Here is a 19,865-nt window from a genome sequence, read left to right on the forward strand (position 1 = left end):
GTTAATGGTGTAATGAGTTAGTGGTGTAATGAGTTAGTGGTGTAATGAGTTAGTGGGTCGGAGTTAGTGGTGTAATGAGTTAGTGGTGTAATGAGTTAATGGTGTAATGAGTTAGTGGTGTAATGAGTTAGTGGTGTAATGAGTTAGTGGGTCTGAGTTAGTGGTGTAATGAGTTAGTGGTGTCATGAGTTAGTGGTGTAATGAGTTAGTGGTGTAATGAGTTAGTGGGTCTGAGTTAGTGGTGTAATGAGTTAGTGGTGTAATGAGTTAGTGGTGTAATGAGTTAGTTGTGTTATGATATAGTGGGTCGGAGTTAGTGGTGTAATGAGTTGCCGCCTTACATACTGACGAGTTAACAGACTGAAAAGTCAGAGGTAGTGGATTGTTCAGACTGTAATGTGTGTCGCACTGGTTTGTACAGCCTGTGGCCTGGAACAAAGTCTGTTTCCAGTGTCCGCGGCCAGTCCAGTGTGCTGCCTGTGTTGTTGAGTGTGAGGGCCCAAGGTTGTCTTTGTTCTCTGTCACAGTTAGGATCTGGGTGGAGTGCCATTTCCTCTCTATGTTTCCCAGCTCCCCCCCCCCCCCCCCCCCCCACACACACACACACCAACCCCCACCCCTACCGCCTCTCTCTAGTTCTGGCTGTAGCTCTCTCTCTCTCTGTGTCCGAGTCACTCCGCTCCCGAGTGCCCTCTCACTCCCCTCCTCTCCGTTCCCCTCAGACGGACAGGAGAGCAGCCGAAGTGTCGGGCGCTCCGTCGGGCCGCACCACTTCTCTGAGATGGAACTACCGCCTTTGTCTTTATCCGCTCGCCCGGGACACTGGTCGTCCCGTTCCTAGTCACCCGCCACGCAAACAAATGGGATTTGACCGCAGTGACCTTTCCGCCAGACTCCAGGACGAGGTCTCCCTGCAGCTGTGTGGGGTGAACTAGCATCTTGGCTACCTCCAGCTGTGTTGGGTGAACTAGCATCTTGGCTGGTGTCTCCGTCCTCGACGTGCTTCCGGAGCACGTTAGCCTGGCTCTGACAGGACTCATCCTGCTTCAGAGGATCCGGCGGAGCAGCACCTTGCCCCTGACAGACCACCGCTAGACTCAAGCTGCCCTGCTAAAGCCCTGTCGTGAGAACCAGGGATCTGAGGGGCCCGCACAGCACCGGGGCGTCGAAGCGCAGACTCTGCATGTCATGTCCGCCTGCTCAGACCTGCCTGTTTGCGTGTCCCCGGGGGAGGCCGGACGACGTGTGTCGGTGCGGTGAGGCTGCGACCCGTGTCGTTAACCCCCTCGGTGCCTGCTTCTGCTCTGGGCTGGGAGGGCCAAGGTCAACCCTCTGGGGGGTCTGTCAAGCAAGCCCACCCTAGAAGGAAGGAGAGGAGGAGGAGGGAACTAAAAGCCTTTCAGCCGGTTGGATCTGCTGGGGTCGGGAGAGTTTGGAGGGGGGGCTGGGTGGGTGTTGCTGAGCGCTCCTCGCACCCTCATGGCATGCTGCCTCAAGTCCCACCACCACGGCAGCTGGAGCCCAAGACCCCACTCAGGTATATACGATCTAGCTGCTCTAGATCTACGCTGTAGCCTCTCTGCCTTCCTTCACAATCCGCTCTGCATGATCCGACTCCTCCATGAGCGGTACTTTGTCTCGGTATGGTAACTAGTCACCCTGGGAGGGAATAATCGGGCAGGGTTTTGTACATTAGGATGATGGGCATTCTTGGGAAGCTGCTCGCGTCGCCAATGTTGTCGCCAGGACATCCTGTGTTTGTGGCGGCCGGCTCGTTTCTCCGCCCGAGCCTTTTTCTCTCTTCCGATAAATATTATGTCTACGGAACCGCGAAGCCCTCTGACTTTGAGGACCTGGTGTGCGTAAGCAAGAGTCCCAGGCTGGCTTCCAGGGAGCTCAGCAGCCTGTCGCTCAACCTGTCAATCACCCAGCCCCGGACCTGCCACCCCGACAAAAGACTCCTTCTTCCCCGACCAGGCAGATTTCAGAGGCGATCGCCCTGCTTTTTCTTATAATTGGTTGGGGCGGCCCGCCGCTGTGTCAAGGAGGGGAGGGGCTAATCAGGAGGTATGCATCCCACTGCTCCATGAACCGGCCCATGGGTGCTTGTGAGCAGGCCTTTGACAGCGCTGATAAGACCTTTCTCCCCTGCACCACTGGTCTCCCCGCGGGGCCAGGAATGTGAGCACTTGACTGTGGGAAGCTATGGACGGGGGCCAGCCAGCCAGCCAGGGGCCCTCCTGCTGACTGTGAAGCTGCGGAGGAGGACGCGAACCTCCCCCCCCCCCACCCGCCGCCTCCACCCGCCAAAGCACACATTGTGCCCGGGAGCCGAGGGCTAAACATAATAAAGGACTTAATGAGGCTGGCCCTCCTCTGCCCTGGGATGGGCAGGTCGTAGACGTGTCAGGCTGGCCGGGGAGAGTGCGGTGGAAGCCCTGTCATGGAGCTCCTATTATCCGTGCTCACTGGCCTAGCACTGCTCATGTTCGCATTGTTGTGTTATGTTATATAACCTGGCATCATACGTTCTGTGTTTTTACACAGAGCAGTGGCATTAAATGACTATGATGAAGACACATTTTACTTGTTGATTTTGGTGTTACAGTTGAAGTGGTTGTACGACATGACCCGCAGATGTCTGTTCAGGCTCCTGCTCTGTTACCTACATCTTCCATGTTCTCTCCTGGCTTCCAGATGATGAAGTCGACCAACAGCACAGCACACCGGGGGGCGAGGGGGCCACTACGGGGGACGACACCCCTCCTGCCAAGCGCAAGGGCAAGTTCTCCACCCTGGGCAAGATCTTCAAGCCCTGGAAATGGAGGAAGAAGAAGAGCAGCGAGAAGTTCAAGGAAACTTCAGAAGGTCAGTTCCTGTCGCTGAGCCTGTGGAAAATGTTGATGATTTTTTTACAACCCCAACAAACTCTGTTTCTGTGTGTCGTCACGTCCAGTTTCTATCAAACTGCCTTCTTCAGTGTGTGTTCTCCTGTTCCTGGTGTGACAGTATGTCCGTCATGGCCTGGGTTTGAAATGAGAAAGGAACCTGAGACCCCGTAGAAGTCTATAGGAACCCCCAATAGTACATTAAAGATTTGTATTTTGTTTGAAGGGCCCCACCATATCATTGTTTTTCATAATTTAACACTTAAGTAGGGCTGGATATCATTTTTAGGAGCGAATATCTGGTTGGCTACTTTTTTGTCATGTGAAAATGTTCAAATTCCAAACATAAGATTTCATGACAACAAAATCTGGATAAGATACGGATAAGATAAAAAAAGGTGGAGGTCTTGAAAAGGTTTCTTGATGACATGTTTAGAGGACCCTCCAAGAGTCCTAAGGTCATTTCAAACCCTGTTCGCGACTCCTCCCAGTGTGTCCCATCTGCCTTGAAAAACAAGACGACCATCTCAGTCTCTCTCAGAAACAAACAAACAAAAAACGCCCGGCTGATTGAAGATCTGTAAACGTACACTTTGACCTCGTCGTCATGAACACGATACCACACACTCCAAAAAACGCAGCTCCTCATCGTGCTGTGACGAGAGAGAGAGAGAAGGAAAAAAACAACTGCAATGATTATTTCGGTGCTTAACACGCTGGCTTAAATTCTGTGTGTTGACGGCAGTTCTGGAGAGACAGATGTCTTTGAGGCGGCCCAGGCAGGAGCTTATAGAGCAGGGGGTCCTGAAGGAGCTGCAGGAGAATGGTAAGGACGCCTGAGCTTCTCCCATCTCCACCCGGTGGGTCTCCTTGACATCAGGGCTTGAGTACAGCTCAGTGGTAGAGAATTTGACTAGGGGGGTCTAGAGGTCGCAGATCACCCCCACGTCTGTCGCTTTGGATCAAAGAGTCTAGTGAATGAATCCATCAGCTAACAGCCTGCTAGCCCTGCAGAGCTATCGCACCCGCCCAGATGGCCCAGGCCACAGCACGGACAGCTTGCCGTTCCACAGGCTCTGTGACAGAGGCGTATAATCACTCTCTCAGTTTATTAACTTCTCATTTTAGAAGGAAAATGACGTGCTGTTCTGGGGAGCCGGGGAAAGTGGAACAAATGTGCCCTGCAGCTAGCTGTGTGCGTGTGTGTCTATGTGTGTGTGTATGTGTTTGTCTCTTTGTATGTGTGTCTCTGTGTGTGTGTGCGTGTGTGTATTCAATCACTGGGCTGGCGCTACCCTTGCAGGGGCCTATTTATTAAAGTTAGAGCAGCTCCTTTTCCCTGCCCTTGCTTCCCCTCCCCAAGACTGAGACACAGGACACCTCCTTCTGCTCATCCCTCACATCTCACATCCCTCACATCTCACATCCCTCACATCTCACATCCCTCACATCTCACATCCCTCACATCTCACATCCCTCACATCTCACTTCCCGTCACATCTCACATCCCTCACATCTTACATCTCACATCCCTCACATCTCACATCCCTCACATCCCGTCACATCTCACATTCCGTCACATCTCACATCCCTCACATCTTACATCCCTCACATCTCACATCTCACATCTCACATCCCTCACATCTCACATCCCTCACATCTCACATCCCGTCACATCTCACATCCCTCACATCTCACACCCCGTCACATCTCACATCCCTCACATCTCACATCTTACATCTCACATCCCTCACATCTCACATCCCTCACATCTCACATCCCTCACATCCCTCACATCTCACATCTCACATCCCTCACATCCCTCACATCCCTCACATCTCACATCTCACATCCCTCACATCCCTCACATCCCTCACATCTCACTTCCCCTCACATCCCTCACATCTTACATCTCACATCTCACATCCCTCACATCTCACATCCCTCACATCCCGTCACATCTCACATTCCTCACATCTTACATCTCACATCTCACATCTCACATCCCTCACATCTCACATCCCTCACATCTCACATCCCGTCACATCTCACATCCCTCACATCTCACACCCCGTCACATCTCACATCCCTCACATCTCACATCTTACATCTCACATCCCTCACATCTCACATCCCTCACATCTCACATCCCTCACATCTCACATCCCTCACATCCCTCACATCCCTCACATCTCACATCCCTCACATCTCACATCCCTCACATCTCACATCCCTCACATCCCTCACATCCCTCACATCTCACTTCCCCTCACATCCCTCACATCTTACATCTCACATCTCACATCCCTCACATCTCACAAATCACATCCCTCACATCTCACATCCCTCACATCTCACATCCCGTCACATCTCACATCCCTCACATCTCACATCTCATATCCCTCACATCTCACATCCCGTCACATCTCACATCTCACATCCCTCATATCCCTCACATCTCACATCCCTCACATCTCACATCCCTCACATCTCACATCCCTCACATCTCACATCCCTCACACCCCTCACATCCCTCACATCTCACATCCCTCACATCCCTCACATCCCTCACATCTCACATCCCTCACATCCCTCAAATCCCTCACATCTCACTTCCCGTCACATCTCACATCCCTCACATCTTACATCTCACATCTCACATCCCTCACATCTCACATCTTACATCTCACATCCCTCACATCTCACATCCCTCACATCTCACATCCCGTCACATCTCACATCCCGTCACATCTCACATCCCTCACATCTCACATCCCTCACATCTCACATCTCACATCTCACATCCCTCACATCTCACATCCCTCACATCTCACATCCCGTCACATCTCACATCCCTCACATCTCACACCCCGTCACATCTCACATCCCTCACATCTCACATCTTACATCTCACATCCCTCACATCTCACATCCCTCACATCTCACATCCCTCACATCCCTCACATCTCACATCCCTCACATCCCTCACATCCCTCACATCTCACATCCCTCACATCCCTCACATCTCACATCCCTCACATCCCTCACATCCCTCACATCTCACTTCCCCTCACATCCCTCACATCTTACATCTCACATCTCACATCCCTCACATCTCACATCCCTCACATCCCGTCACATCTCACATTCCGTCACATCTCACATCCCTCACATCTTACATCTCACATCTCACATCTCACATCTCACATCCCTCACATCTCACATCCCTCACATCTCACATCCCGTCACATCTCACATCCCTCACATCTCACACCCCGTCACATCTCACATCCCTCACATCTCACATCTTACATCTCACATCCCTCACATCTCACATCCCTCACATCTCACATCCCTCACATCCCTCACATCTCACATCCCTCACATCCCTCACATCTCACATCCCTCACATCTCACATCCCTCACATCCCTCACATCTCACATCCCTCACATCCCTCACATCTCACTTCCCCTCACATCCCTCACATCTTACATCTCACATCTCACATCCCTCACATCTCACAAATCACATCCCTCACATCTCACATCCCTCACATCTCACATCCCGTCACATCTCACATCCCTCACATCTCACATCTCATATCCCTCACATCTCACATCCCGTCACATCTCACATCCCTCACATCTCACATCCCTCATATCCCTCACATCTCACATCTCACATCCCTCACATCTCACATCCCTCACATCCCTCACATCTCACATCCCTCACACCCCTCACATCCCTCACATCTCACATCCCTCACATCCCTCACATCCCTCACATCTCACATCCCTCAAATCCCTCACATCTCACTTCCCGTCACATCTCACATCCCTCACATCTTACATCTCACATCTCACATCCCTCACATCTCACATCTTACATCTCACATCCCTCACATCTCACATCCCTCACATCTCACATCCCGTCACATCTCACATCCCGTCACATCTCACATCCCTCACATCTCACATCTCACATCTCATATCCCTCACATCTCACATCCCGTCACATCTCACATCCCTCACATCTTACATCTCACATCCTTCACATCTCACATCCCTCACATCTCACATCTCACATCCCTCACATCTCGCATCCCTCACATCTCGTATCCCTCACATCTCACATCCCTCACATCTCACATCCCTCACATCTCACATCTCACATCTCACATCCCTCACATCTCACATCCCTCACATCTCACATCTCACATCCCGTCACATCTCACATCCCTCACATCTCACATCCCTCACATCTCACATCTTATATCCCTCACATCTCACATCCCGTCACATCTCACATCCCTCACATCTCACATCTTACATCTCACATCCCTCACATCTCACATCCCTCACATCTCACATCCCTCACATCTCACATCCCTCACATCCCTCACATCTCACATCCCTCACGTCTCACATCTCACATCCCTCACATCTCACATCTCACATCCCTCACATCTCACATCCCTCACATCTCACATCCCGTCACATCTCACATCCCGTCACATCTCACATCCCTCACATCTCACATCCCTCACATCCCTCACATCTCACATCCCTCACATCTCACATCCCTCACATCTCACATCCCTCACATCTCACATCCCTCACATCCCTCACATCCCTCACATCTCACATCCCTCACATCTCACATCCCTCACATCTCACATCCCTCACATCCCTCACATCTCACATCCCTCACATCTCACATCCCTCACATCTCACATCCCTCACATCTCACATCCCTCACATCTCACATCCCTCACATCTCACATCCCTCACATCCCTCACATCTCACATCTCACATCCCTCACATCTTTTCCATCCCAGCCAGGCAGATCCCAGCCAGTGATGCAGAGTGCAGGGAATGTATTCTAGCACACTGCAACACTCAGTCCAGCTCCTTAACCTCCCCGTTCGCAAACCGCAGATTAGGCATCCGAACACATCCTGATGACTTCCTGTTTTGCGATGACTCCAAGCCGTGTTTGTTTATAGATCTTCTCCCCCATGCGTGTCCTGCTGCTCTGTGTGCCGCCGTGTCTCATCTGGTGTCTCCTTGTTTGTGACAGAAGCCGAGGAGGCACCCAGCCCCAAGCAGCCCTACGTGAAGAACGGCCACACCCTGCCTGTCGGAGGAGGTGGGGGAGGAGGGGGGAGTGGGGGAGGAGGTGGAGTTGGTGGAGAGGGAGGCAGAGGGCAAGTGGACCAGGGTAGACCAGGCGCAGACTTCAGGATGAACCCATCCTGGCTCCCCCAGCCGGAGGACCGAAGGGGGCGATACCCACCAGAAGGAGACCGCCGTGGGGCCTCGGGGCCCAGAGGGGGCGGCCTGCAGGGGTCCAGACCCCAGGGAGATCCAGACTGGAAGCCTAACATGGCCTGGCAGGGGCGGGGCCAGGTGGAGGACCAGGGGCGGGGCCAGGTGGAGGACCAGGGGCGGGGCCAGACCCAGGGGTGGGGTCAGGCGGAGGAGCAGGGGCGTGGCCAGACCCAGGGGTGGGGTCAGGCGGAGGAGCAGGGGCGGGGCCAGACCCAGGGGTGGGGTCAGGCGGAGGAGCAGGGGCGGGGCCAGACCCAGGGGAGGGGTCAGGCGGAGGAGCAGGGGCGTGGCCAGACCCAGGGGAGGGGTCAGGCGGAGGAGCAGGGGCGTGGCCAGACACAGGGGTGGGGTCAGGCGGAGGAGCAGGGGCGTGGCCAGACACAGGGGTGGGGTCAGGCGGAGGAGCAGGGGCGTGGCCAGACACAGGGGAGGGGTCAGGTGGAGGACCAGGGGTGGGGCCAGACTCAGGGGCGGGGCCAGACAGAGGGCCAGGGGCGGGGCCAGAGCCAGGGGCGGGGCCAGAATCAGGGGCGGGGCCAGGCGGAGGAGGGGCGGCGCGGAGGCAGACTCCACCCCGAGGGGGAGCGGAGGCCAGGGCTGCAGAAAGCTCCGTCTGAGGACGGCCGGAGGTCGCGGCCCGCGGAGGCCGAGTGGAAGCCTACCCTCCCTCGTCACGCGTCTACGGAGGAGGGCCGGGCGCGCCGAGGTGAGCCAGAGACGACCTTCCTCCCTCTCTTCCTCCTCACTGCCCTCTGCCTCTCTCGCCCTCTCTCTGTGGGGGCAGTCTGCCCGTCAGTTTTAGCTCTGGAGTCCGTTATGTGTTCAGCTGATGGGACATCTCTCTTCTAGTCCTTCTAGTGCATCCTTGAGTGTCCTCCCCCTCTCTTCCTCTCCTTCTCATCCCCCTGTCATCCCAGTCAGATATAGACAGATAGATCCTGTCCTCTCCCCTGAGCCCTGCTCCAGCTCTGCTTCTTATTCCGGTACAGGAGAGAATAGTTCTCCTCTCTCTCTCTGTCTCTCTCTTTCTCTCTCTTTCTTTCTCTCTCTCTCTCTCTCTACTTCTCTCTGTCTCTTTCTGTCTCCCTCTGTCGCTCTTTATCCTTCCCTCTTTCTTTCTTTCTGTTTCAGGAGAGTATAGCTCCTTCTTCTCTCTTTCTCTCTCCTCTTCCTTCCTCCTCTCCTAATGAATGCGGCACCATTAGTGCAGCTGTTACTGCCCTCTTAAAGCTAATACTGTCAGCTCAACCATAACTGCGCTGAAGAGCCAAGATAATTGATACCACTTAAACCCTTAACTCTGGAAAGAGAAGACTGTTTTCCATCTGCTCTCAGATCTTACTGGGCAGTGCATTACTGCTCTCTCTTCCTCTTTTCTGCCTCTTCTCCAGCACCCTGGTTTTAAAGTCTCCCCCCCACCTCCCTCCCTGCCTCCCTGCCTCCCCACTTCCCTCCCTCCCTCCTCCTCCTCTGTCCTACTTCCTCCCAGGCGTGTGTGTGACATCGCCACGATAAAATAACTTTGTCAGTAAAAATATATAAAACGGACCTTAAAACATCGGCTTTGAGGAATGACGTGGGAGTGCCAGAGAGAAGAGGAGGAGGGGGGCGTGGGGGTGGGTGGGTGGGGGGGGGGGGGGGGGGGGGGGGGTAATTACCGCCGCGTGCTCTGTTTACTTTCACAGCTGATCCCCTGATAGTGTAAATCTCAAACAAGCCAGATCATAGGGAGGGGCCTGGGGGGGGGGGAGGCAGCGAGGCAGCACAGCCATCTGAGCTTCACGCTGAGACTGAAACATTTATAGTTTAATGGAGGTGCGTCACGTAACGAAGACTGCCATCTCTGTCTCCCTCGCTCTCGCTCAATAATGGAAAGTATGGCGGCGAGCAGGCGTACATCTCCCCTGAATCATCATCAGCAGCAGCAGCAGTGATGGTTTTCCAGCGCTCGGAAGCCGACGTCACCCCCTCTCCATCTGCACTCTTGTGGCCCTGTGATGTCTTGTGACATAATTAGACCCGCGCAGCCTCGACTTCCTTGTCGTCGCTGGATGGTAACCATGGTCACCCCCACCCCCCTCCCCCCACCCTTCCTTCCTGCTCTGTGTGTTTTTTTTTAAACCTTTTCCTCTCTCTCTCTCTCTCTCTCTCTCTCTCTCTCTCTCTCTCTCTCTCTCTCTCTCTCTCTCTCTCTCTCTCATCTCTTCCTCAGAGTCGGACGGCCACTTCGACCCGGACACCCTGCGTGAGCCGCTACCCCCCAAGCAGCCCGTCATGCCCCCCAAGTGGCTGGTGAGCTCCGCCCCCGACCCGGGCGGCGCCCCGCCCAACCACCTCACGCCCACCTACCCCTCCCCCTCTCCCTCCGCCGTGGCCAAGCCGGCGCGGGGAGCCCCCTCGGCCGGCGCCAGCCCCCACACCTCGGCCGTCGTGTCCCTGGCGACCAGCCCCGCCCCCCACCCCGCCAAGCAGCCGCCCCTCCCCCCTCCCAAGCCGGCCAACAGGAGCGCGGCGGCGGCGGCCTTGATGGGTGAGTAGCGGGAGCGGCTGCTCCTATTGGACGGCCTACAGTGTGGGGGAACTGAGCATGTGCAGTTCCCCCGCACTGTCAGCATCACTCACTTATCACTTATACACTCACACACTTACACACACTCACATAGTCACACACTCACGCAGTCGCACACTCACACACACACACACACTCCCTCACTGCCAGGCTTGTTGGGTTCCCATCACTTGGGACACTAATCTGGCACAGGACATGCTGTGTTCACATGTGTGTGTGCTCGCAGCTCAGCGCCCACATCTAAGGCTCCGTCGGCGTACTACATGGATGCTTCTGGAAAGAACAACATGTATTATATCCCTCCCCCCCACACAGAGGAACTATCTCTCACTTCTGTCTGGCTCCTGCTTTCTCTCTCTCTCTCTCTTTCTCTCTCTCTCTCTCTCTTTCTTTCTCTGTCTCGCTCTCTCTGTCTCTTTGTCTCTCTCTCTCTCCGTCCGTCCGTCCGTCTCTCTCTCTCTGTCTCTCTCTTCCTGTTTATGATGTTATCCTACAGCTCTCTCCATCTCTCTATTTCTCTCTCTCTTTCTCTCTGTCTGTCTCTCTGTCTGTCTCTCTCTCTCTCTCCATCGCTCTCTGTCTGTCTCTCTCTCCTCCTGATAATGATGTTATCTCCAGCTCGTGCAGCTGTTCCCCAGCTGATTGCTTAATAAGACGGGACTATTTTAGAAGCAGCTTCTCCGCTCCTCTCTCCCAGGAGCTCTCCTCTCTGGTGGCGTGTTTCTGCTCGGGCGCGCGCCGCTGACACGGCGCCCGTGGTCGCGGTCGAGGCGGTTGTTATTGTTGTTGTTGTTCTGGAGGCTTCTCTCCCCGGGGGGCGTTGGGTTCATTCCCCTGGCAGTGCCGCTGGCTGTCAGCCAGCCCTCATTAGTGCCTGTGATAGGCTGTTAACTCTGGGGCACGTTTGATGCGCCTCTTTCTAACCTGCGTGCCTGTGTAGCGCGGTGGGCAGGAGGGTGGGGCCTTGGCTTGTCACTGATGCCCTACTTTGACTTGATGTGTGATATGTGAAGCCACGTTGTCGGGAAATTCAAGGATTCTTTCACAGACAATTGAAACCATTTCAATGTTTCGGTATGAAAGAAAATCATGTATTCTGGTCCTGAAATTCTTCGACCACGTAGACCGAAGCTAGTGTCATATAAGAAGTGAACACAGCTGGAAGGAAAGCCTAGGCTGGCACCACAAGTCCCTTAAGGTACTACAAGTCCCATAAGGCACTGCAAGTCCCATTAAACTGTGTTGAGCACCTGACGGCTTCCCCCCCCCCCCCCCCCCCAAGCCTCCACCCTCCAGGGGTCAGACAGCAGCCAGCTGCCCCTCTACTGGTCCTGCTGGAAGAGAGAGGGCGACTATGACGTCTACCTGTCCCTGCCAGTCTACCTGTGCCGGCGGCCCGGAGGCCTGTGCTCAGGTAACACGATGCCCGCTGGCATCGCCCTGGCCCTGTGAGCCTGGCCCTGTGAGCCTGGCCCTGGAATGCCCCCCCCCCCCCCACTCCGCCGCCCCGCCCCCCTCCGTTCCCGGTCTGGGTTTTGGCCCCGCCCTGAAGCAGTGCTGGAGCGGGGGTCTTGCTGTGTGTCCGGCTGTGCACCGGGAGGGGTCCTTCATCCACAGGCTGCATGCCCACGACGAGCACCATAGGCTTTGAATGAGACTGTGTGTGTGTGTGTGCGCGTGTGTGTGCATGCGTACACATGCATGCGTGTGTGGGTGGGTGTACAGACACGTGTGTGTGTGTGTGTGTGAATATGTAAACATGAGTGTACACGGTGTGTGTGTGTGCGTGTGTGTGTGCATGTCCAGCTGAACACTATAATAGTGTGCGAGCACCTTCTGGCATGGGAATGACAGAGAGGCTGCCATGATGGGTTGGCTTGGCTGGGCCATGCAGACTAATCCACACAACATCTGCTCCGGTGGGGGGGGTGGGGGGGTCTGGGCGGGCGTGGGGGGGGGGGGGTCTGGATAAAGGGCTTGACTCTGTTTGGAGAGGAAGTCATAATCCAATTCAATCCAGTCTATTGCACGCTTCAAGCCAGGCGGTCAGTCGGTCAACAGCTGAAGCTGTGACACAACCGCGCCCCCCTGCTCCCCCCCCCCACCCTGCTTCTCTGTCTTTACTTGTCACGTCAGTAGACCTTCTCCCCTCGCCCCACCCCCCTCCCCCCATCTAGCTAACGGATGTGGGAGTGTGCATGCAGTCACCAAGAGATTCCATCCTGTCATCAGCTGGTCGCAGACATCAGACACGTCCTAGAACACTCTGCACTCGGCGCTGAGATGCTGTGCTGACATGCTTCTGGCTACTGGTGTGGTGGTGTGTGTGTGAGAGTGTGAGAGTGTGTGAAAGAGGAGAGAGAGAGAGAGAGAGAGAGAGAGAGAGAGAGAGAGAGAGAGAGAGAGAGAGAGAGGCTGCCGATGCAGAGCGTACTTGCGTACCAGGGGCACTGGTCTGTTATGCGATGGCCCGGTAGGCTATGCATTCATATGGGCCCGGTCACGTGACCTGGGTTTTGTGTATGTATGCATTCATGTGAACTCGGTCAAGTGATCTGGGCTTGAATGTATCTGGTCATGTGTGCACACTCATGTCCTATGGGCTTGTACGGTATGGCGGGCAGCTATTAAAGGCATGCCACTCTTTCCTGCTCTACAGCTGGAACCTGGCTGAATCTAGATTTGACCGAACAAACCTAGATTTGACCGCTCCGGCCGCTTTCCGCTGTACACAACGCTAACATCACAGTCGCTGACAGACATATCCGTGTGTTTGTGTTTGTCTGTGTGCTCGTGGACTAATAGGTTCTTCTCCTCCACAGCAGAACTCTCGCAAGCCGGCGGGGCGGCTAGCCTGGTTCCCTTCAAGCCCTCGCCTCCGATGCCCCCTAAGAGGACCACGCCCGTCACCAAGCGCATCGCCGACGACATCCCCGGCGCCCCCCAGCCGGCGTCCCCCTCCTCCCTGCCCTCCCCTGAGGACCACAGCCACCCCCTGCTGGGCTTCCAGCTGCCCCCGCCCCCCCCGTCCCCGCCCCTGCCCACCCACATCCCACCGTCCCCCCCCCGCCAGCACCTCCACCCCCACCACCTCATCCACCAGCACTCCTACCCCCACCCCCTCCCCCAACCCATGCTCTTCGACCCGCCCAGCCCCACCCACGAGCCCCACCAGCGCCCCGCGCCCATCCCCCTCCACATCATGATCCAGAGGGCCCTGTCCAGCCCCGGCCCGGCCCAGCCTCACCCAGACGGGGCCCAGCGCGCTCACACCCTGCTCTTTGACACTCCGCCCGAGTACCAGGGAGACCGCGGCCGCCCGCTGGCCGTGAGCATCCAGCCCCTCAAACTGTGAGTCGCGCCGCTGGGAAACGCTTCCTTACACGTATGTGGGGAGGCAGGTGGCTGAGCGGTTAGGGGAATCGGGCTATTCATCCGAAGGTTGTTGGTTCGATTCTGTGAAAAATTACGTTGTGTCCTTGGGCGAGGCACTTCACCCTACTTGCCTTGGGGGGAATGTCCCTGTACTTACTGTAAGTCGCTCTGGATAAGAGCGTCTGCTAAATGACTAGAATGTCAAATGTAAGTGAGGCAGAGGCTAGCTAGACCTATCAGATAAATTTGACACCGTGACGAAGGAAAGTTGACCCCGTTCTAGGTTTTTAAGGGCTAAGTAATCGGATGATTGCAGAGTTTTACATAAAAATGGCCAATTCTGACACACAGCGGAACGAGCAAAGCTTCTCTGAGGCATGAAGGTCAGAAGGGAGGTGTTTATGGTGAATAGAGAAAAACAAGATAACACACAACCGATAGAGGTTCATTATTTTAGGCAGGCAGACACCACATCTTTCACCGCCATCAGAACATGGTGGGTTTCAGCAGGAACAAACACATATATGCGCGGCTAACAAGACAGAACACATGACCAGATGACAAGGCAATAGCAGATCTGCTGATTGTGACGACCCTAAGCACGTCATAAGCCAGTTGACCCTGCAGGATCTGCAGGGGTATCCCAGATACTCCCTCCATGTTTCCCCTGACCTCCCTCCCTCCGCCCCGCCCTCCCTCTCTCCCTCAGGGCCGAGGACGACTACTCGGAGGAGGAGGAGGATGACGAGGAGGATGACGAGTACGAAGGGGAGATCCCCCAGCCCGAGCTGGAGCCGCGCAGCCGCAGGTGCATTGTGGGAGAGCCCAACATCAGCGTGATCCCGGAGGGACCCAACAGCAGCGAGGAGGAGGAGGAAGAGGAGGAGGAAGAGGAGGAGGAGGAGGAGCGGGACATGCACGGGGAGGACAGTGACTCGGATGGGCCGGTGCTCTATAAAGATGAGGAGGAAGATGATGAGGATGAAGAGGACGAGCCGCCTCCTAGTAAGTCGTGTTGAGAGTGAGAGGGCATCTGGAACTGAAAAGTGTGTGTGTGGTCTGTACTCCACCTGACCCTGTGTGTGGTCTGTACTCCACCTGACCCTGTGTGTGGTCTGTACTCCACCTGACCCTGTGTGTGGTCTGTACTCCACCTGACCCTGTGTGTGGTCTGTACTCCACCTGACCCTGTGTGTGGTCTGTACTCCACCTGACCCTGTGTGTGGTCTGTACTCCACCTGACCCTGTGTGTGGTCTGTACTCCACCTGACCCTGTGTGTGGTCTGTACTCCACCTGACCCTGTGTGTGGTCTGTACTCCACCTGACCCTGTGTGTGGTCTGTACTCCACCTGACCCTGTGTGTGGTCTGTACTCCACCTGACCCTGTGTGTGGTCTGTACTCCACCTGACCCTGTGTGTGGTCTGTACTCCACCTGACCCTGTGTGTGGTCTGTACTCCACCTGACCCTGTGTGTGGTCTGTACTCCACCTGACCCTGTGTGTGGTCTGTACTCCACCTGACCCTGTGTGTGGTCTGTACTCCACCTGACCCTGTGTGTGGTCTGTACTCCACCTGACCCTGTGTGTGGTCTGTACTCCACCTGACCCTGTGTGTGGTCTGTACTCCACCTGACCCTGTGTGTGTGTGGTCTGTGTTCAGGTGCACTGGCCAGCAGGGTGAAGAGGAAGGACACCCTGGCCCTGAAGCTGAGCAGCCGGCCCTGCGCCCCAGAGAGGCAGCTCCAGGGGAGGCGGACGCGCTCCGATCTCCCCCCAGGGCAGACCGGGCTGACCTGGCAGAGCAGGGAGCAGTGGGAGGCCATCCGGACTCAGATCGGCTCGGCGCTGACCAGGTGTGGGACGTGCAGATAGAAGCTGACACGCGTTGAGATGATGATGAGGATGATGATGTGATGATGATGATGTGGTGAGGATGATGATGATGTTGTGAGGATGATGATGTGATGATGTGGTGAGGATGTGATGATGTGAGGATGATGATGTTGTGAGGATGATGATGATGTTGTGAGGATGATGATGTGATGATGTGCTGAGGATGTGATGATGATGATGATGTGGTGAGGATGATGATGATGATGTGGTGAGGATGATGATGATGTGAGGATGATGATGATGTTGTGAGGATGATGATGTGATGATGTGGTGAGGATGATGATGATGATGTGGTGAGGATGATGATGATGATGTGGTGAGGATGATGATGATGTGAGGATGATGATGATGTTGTGAGTATGATGATGTGATGATGTGGTGAGGATGTGATGATGATGATGATGTGGTGAGGATGATGATGTGATGATGTGGTGAGGATGTGATGATGATGATGATGATGTGGTGAGGATGATGATGATGTGAGGATGATGATGATGTTGTGAGGATGATGATGTGATGATGTGGTGAGGATGTGATGATGATGATGATGTGGTGAGGATGATGATGTGGTGAGGATGATGATGATCATATATCCATGTCTTATTCTCCAGGCGACTCAGCCAGCGACCCACAGCTGAGGAGCTGGAGCAGAGGAACATCCTTCAACGTAAGTCCTCCCTCCCTCCTTCCCTCCCTCCCCCCCCCTCCCTCCCTCCCTCCTTCCTTCCTTCCTTCCCTCCCTCCCTCCCTCCCTCCGTTCCTTCCTCCTTTCCTTCCTCCTTTCTTCTACTCAACTCTACTGTCTTACTTTTCCTGCTGTACTTGCCTCTGTCTAGGTTTTACCTAACCCTTTCTAAACCTCTGTTGGTCTTCTCCTCTCACTCAGAGGACTATTGTTATTTATATAAATTAGGCCAAATTCCACCAGCCTCAGGCCACTTCTTAACAACCTGGATTATAAAAAGAATAAGAACAGCAGCGACGTACTCTTTAATTTCCAACAATTAATAGTGAGACTTATTTGCATATTATTGCAAATGAACATCCCGACACGGTACAGCCATAACTTTCTGAAAAGACCGGAATTGTCTCATTTCAAGTGTTGCAGTTGAACGTCTGGTGTTTGCTGGATGACATGTTTCTGAGGGTCTCTCTGTTTTCCCTCTCTAGCCAAGAATCCGGCAGACAGACAGGCAGAGGTCCGAGAGATCAAGAGGAGACTCACCAGAAAGGTACACACACACACACACATTTATACACACACGCACACACACACACTGGTATGTACACATTTTCCCACTCTGGATGATCTAACCCTTACGTGTCCTTCCCATCCCAGTTGAGTCAGAGGCCCACGGTAGCTGAGCTACAAGCCAGAAAGATCCTCCGTTTCCATGAGTACGTGGAGGTCACGAACGCTCACGACTACGATCGCCGTGCCGACAAACCTTGGACCAAGCTCACGCCTGCCGATAAGGTAACCTGTCACCATGGCGACCGTCTTCGTGTCGTGGTGAATACAACTGGACCTTCTTGGAAATGCGCGTTCTTTGTCTGGAAGACACTGCGGTCAGTCTCTTCCAGGTCTGCCCGTTCATAGGCCGTGTTTCGCTTGTCTTTTGCAGGCTGCCATCCGGAAGGAACTGAATGAGTTCAAGAGCTCTGAAATGGAAGTCCACGAAGAGAGTAGAATATATACAAGGTGATCCCTATTAATAGCACAGTGAATAGGGCTGTTTGAATGACCTTCGCATGCCGTGAGCACTTCACCATACTGTATACGCCAGCCTACATAAGACGGACATTGTGTTTACGGTCCTTCACATTAGTCACCTTTGACAAAACGTTAAACATTTGAATCGGTTTAACGTTTTGGTTCCGTTTGGTGTGTTTCTATTACGATTTTGTAGGTTTCATCGGCCTTAGTGTCTATGCTCCACACTGGCAAGAGAAGCACTTAAACCGCCTGCTGGCAGAGTCTCCTCTGAGACTCAGGCCCCTGGAGGAGAACCTGGGTCTCGGTGCTCCAGAAACAGACTGCCTTTTCATCTCTCTGAATGTACTGTCCAGATAATCAGGGACGAGCCTGGGACAGACTCCATACAGGAGGACCCCTCCTCCATCACCCTCTCACACCTGTCTGGCCCGTGGGCTGAGGAACACATGCAGTACTCCTCCCAGACAGCAGGGGGATCCACGTGCCAACCGAGTGGAGAGCTGGCGGAGGACCTGAACTTGGAGGGCTGATGTTTGTGGTATCCCTCAGGGACTTGGTTCCATTTGTAGCTCTGGCCGACTCATTCTATGTTGCCTTTTTCTTCCATGCTTCTACTCTGTATGGCACAGCTAGCCCTTGTTATAACATAACAGTAATAATAACAGTTATAATGATGGTGGTGACCATAATAAACACAGTAATAATAGATGTTAGACTCTAAAAGCTGCAGAGAGCGGAAGGATAAGAAGACTTAGAGCAGGGGTCGACGTTTGCTCTGGGATATTTGTGTATTTGTGTATAGATTTATGTAATTTCTTAGAATGAAACTTGGAGAGGTCTAATAACAAAACACTCTGTAATGCACAAAACATTTTTATATTGTAATTTTGATCACAGCAAAAGTGATGGCTCTTGATTTGCTTTGCCTGTATTTATGGTTGTAATGTGGGGTGATAATTTGAGCTTCAATTAGTCATAGGAAAGGTCAACAAGGAGATAGTTGCCCTGGTTGGTAAGCAGTTTTTCATACCTAACATAGAAAGCTGGTATTTCATATCAATGATTTCTGCAATTCGCTGCATGAACCAACACTCAGATTCGAGTGCAATTGAAGCAGAACCTTTTTATTTACTTTTTTTAATTCTTCTTTTCTACTTCCCTTTATAGGTCAAACCATGCAACGAGTAGCAGTTTTAAATGATAGGTTTATGGTTGTTGGCATCATAACTAGGAGTTCTATGTCGCAAAAGTTGCAGAAAGTCTCAGAGCAGTGGCAGTAGATCACACCATTATGAAATATAAAAATAAAATAAAAACACCATTTAGTGATTTTACGGTTGACAGGGAGCCATTTCGGCAACAACATTTTTAACGGCAGGAGTGTTTTATCATGTGTTATTTTCAGGCCAGTAGATTACAGGGTTCTATGATGTACAGATTCATTTAGATTTAACTGACTGTTGTGAATATTGCGTCTTCCTATAATTTGAAAATACATTTTAAATATAATAAAAGTATTATAGGTTGCTATTTTTTTAAGCACAAAATATCAGTGTACGGTTGAACACTACAAGAATGGGAATACTAAAGTACGCCTTTTCTGTATTACTTAGTTTTGTTTTTTTAATTCAATGTGGAGTTTTAGAAACTGACTTATTTTATCTTTTGATGCAAATAGCCACCCCCGGATCTAATTAAAAAACCTTACACATTATGTTCAAAGTCTTCTTCAGAGTACTGTGAATAAAAGTTACTTCAAATACGACGATGATCTCATCCACTTTTTTACAAGCCCCCTGTGATATTAGCTGTAGATAGGATTAAACAAATTACATGTGATTTAATTCAAGCGGCTAATGGCATCTGTTATGACCTCCAGTATAAGCCTGCTCTGACATCTGCTGGTGGAATTAGTAGGTAACATGAACTAGCAATTCGTGACGAATACATTGAGGAAAAATCATAACGTCAACCATATTTTCAATATTCCCACGCAATTTACTTTGGAAATTGATCACAGTGGTTGGCCGTGACAAGGTGTCCTTCTTTTCGCTTGTATTTCTAACCTGTTAAAATATCAGACTCTGCGA

The 19,865-nt window shown here is 53.0% G+C and overlaps 1 protein-coding gene across 1 annotated transcript; it reads left to right on the forward strand.

The window, feature by feature from the left end:
* The first annotated feature begins 687 nt into the window (after window positions 1-687).
* On the forward strand, window positions 688-19,540 carry phactr4b (phosphatase and actin regulator 4b). Its single transcript, XM_047038030.1, has 15 exons — window positions 688-1,537; window positions 2,698-2,868; window positions 3,634-3,714; window positions 7,970-8,298; window positions 8,749-8,926; window positions 10,433-10,750; window positions 12,072-12,203; window positions 13,612-14,140; window positions 14,874-15,169; window positions 15,826-16,018; window positions 16,670-16,725; window positions 17,229-17,290; window positions 17,398-17,535; window positions 17,684-17,760; window positions 17,969-19,540. Exons 1-15 carry the CDS (start codon window positions 1,480-1,482, stop codon window positions 17,982-17,984), a joined length of 2,634 nt encoding a protein of 877 aa, XP_046893986.1. The 5' UTR covers window positions 688-1,479; the 3' UTR covers window positions 17,985-19,540.
* The last annotated feature ends 325 nt before the right edge of the window (window positions 19,541-19,865 follow it).

Source organism: Hypomesus transpacificus, chromosome 2, assembly GCF_021917145.1.
Source record: "Hypomesus transpacificus isolate Combined female chromosome 2, fHypTra1, whole genome shotgun sequence".
Classification (NCBI taxonomy): Eukaryota; Metazoa; Chordata; class Actinopteri; order Osmeriformes; family Osmeridae; genus Hypomesus; species Hypomesus transpacificus.

Bases quoted from the DNA above. Each gene is read 5' to 3' on its own strand.
- phactr4b (XM_047038030.1), top strand. From the start codon at position 1,480: ATGGCATGCTGCCTCAAGTCCCACCACCACGGCAGCTGGAGCCCAAGA. The intron at 1,538-2,697 runs GTATATACGATC...CCTGGCTTCCAG, and splicing joins GAGCCCAAGACCCCACTCAG to ATGATGAAGTCGACCAACAG. The intron at 14,141-14,873 runs GTGAGTCGCGCC...TCTCTCCCTCAG, and splicing joins AGCATCCAGCCCCTCAAACT to GGCCGAGGACGACTACTCGG.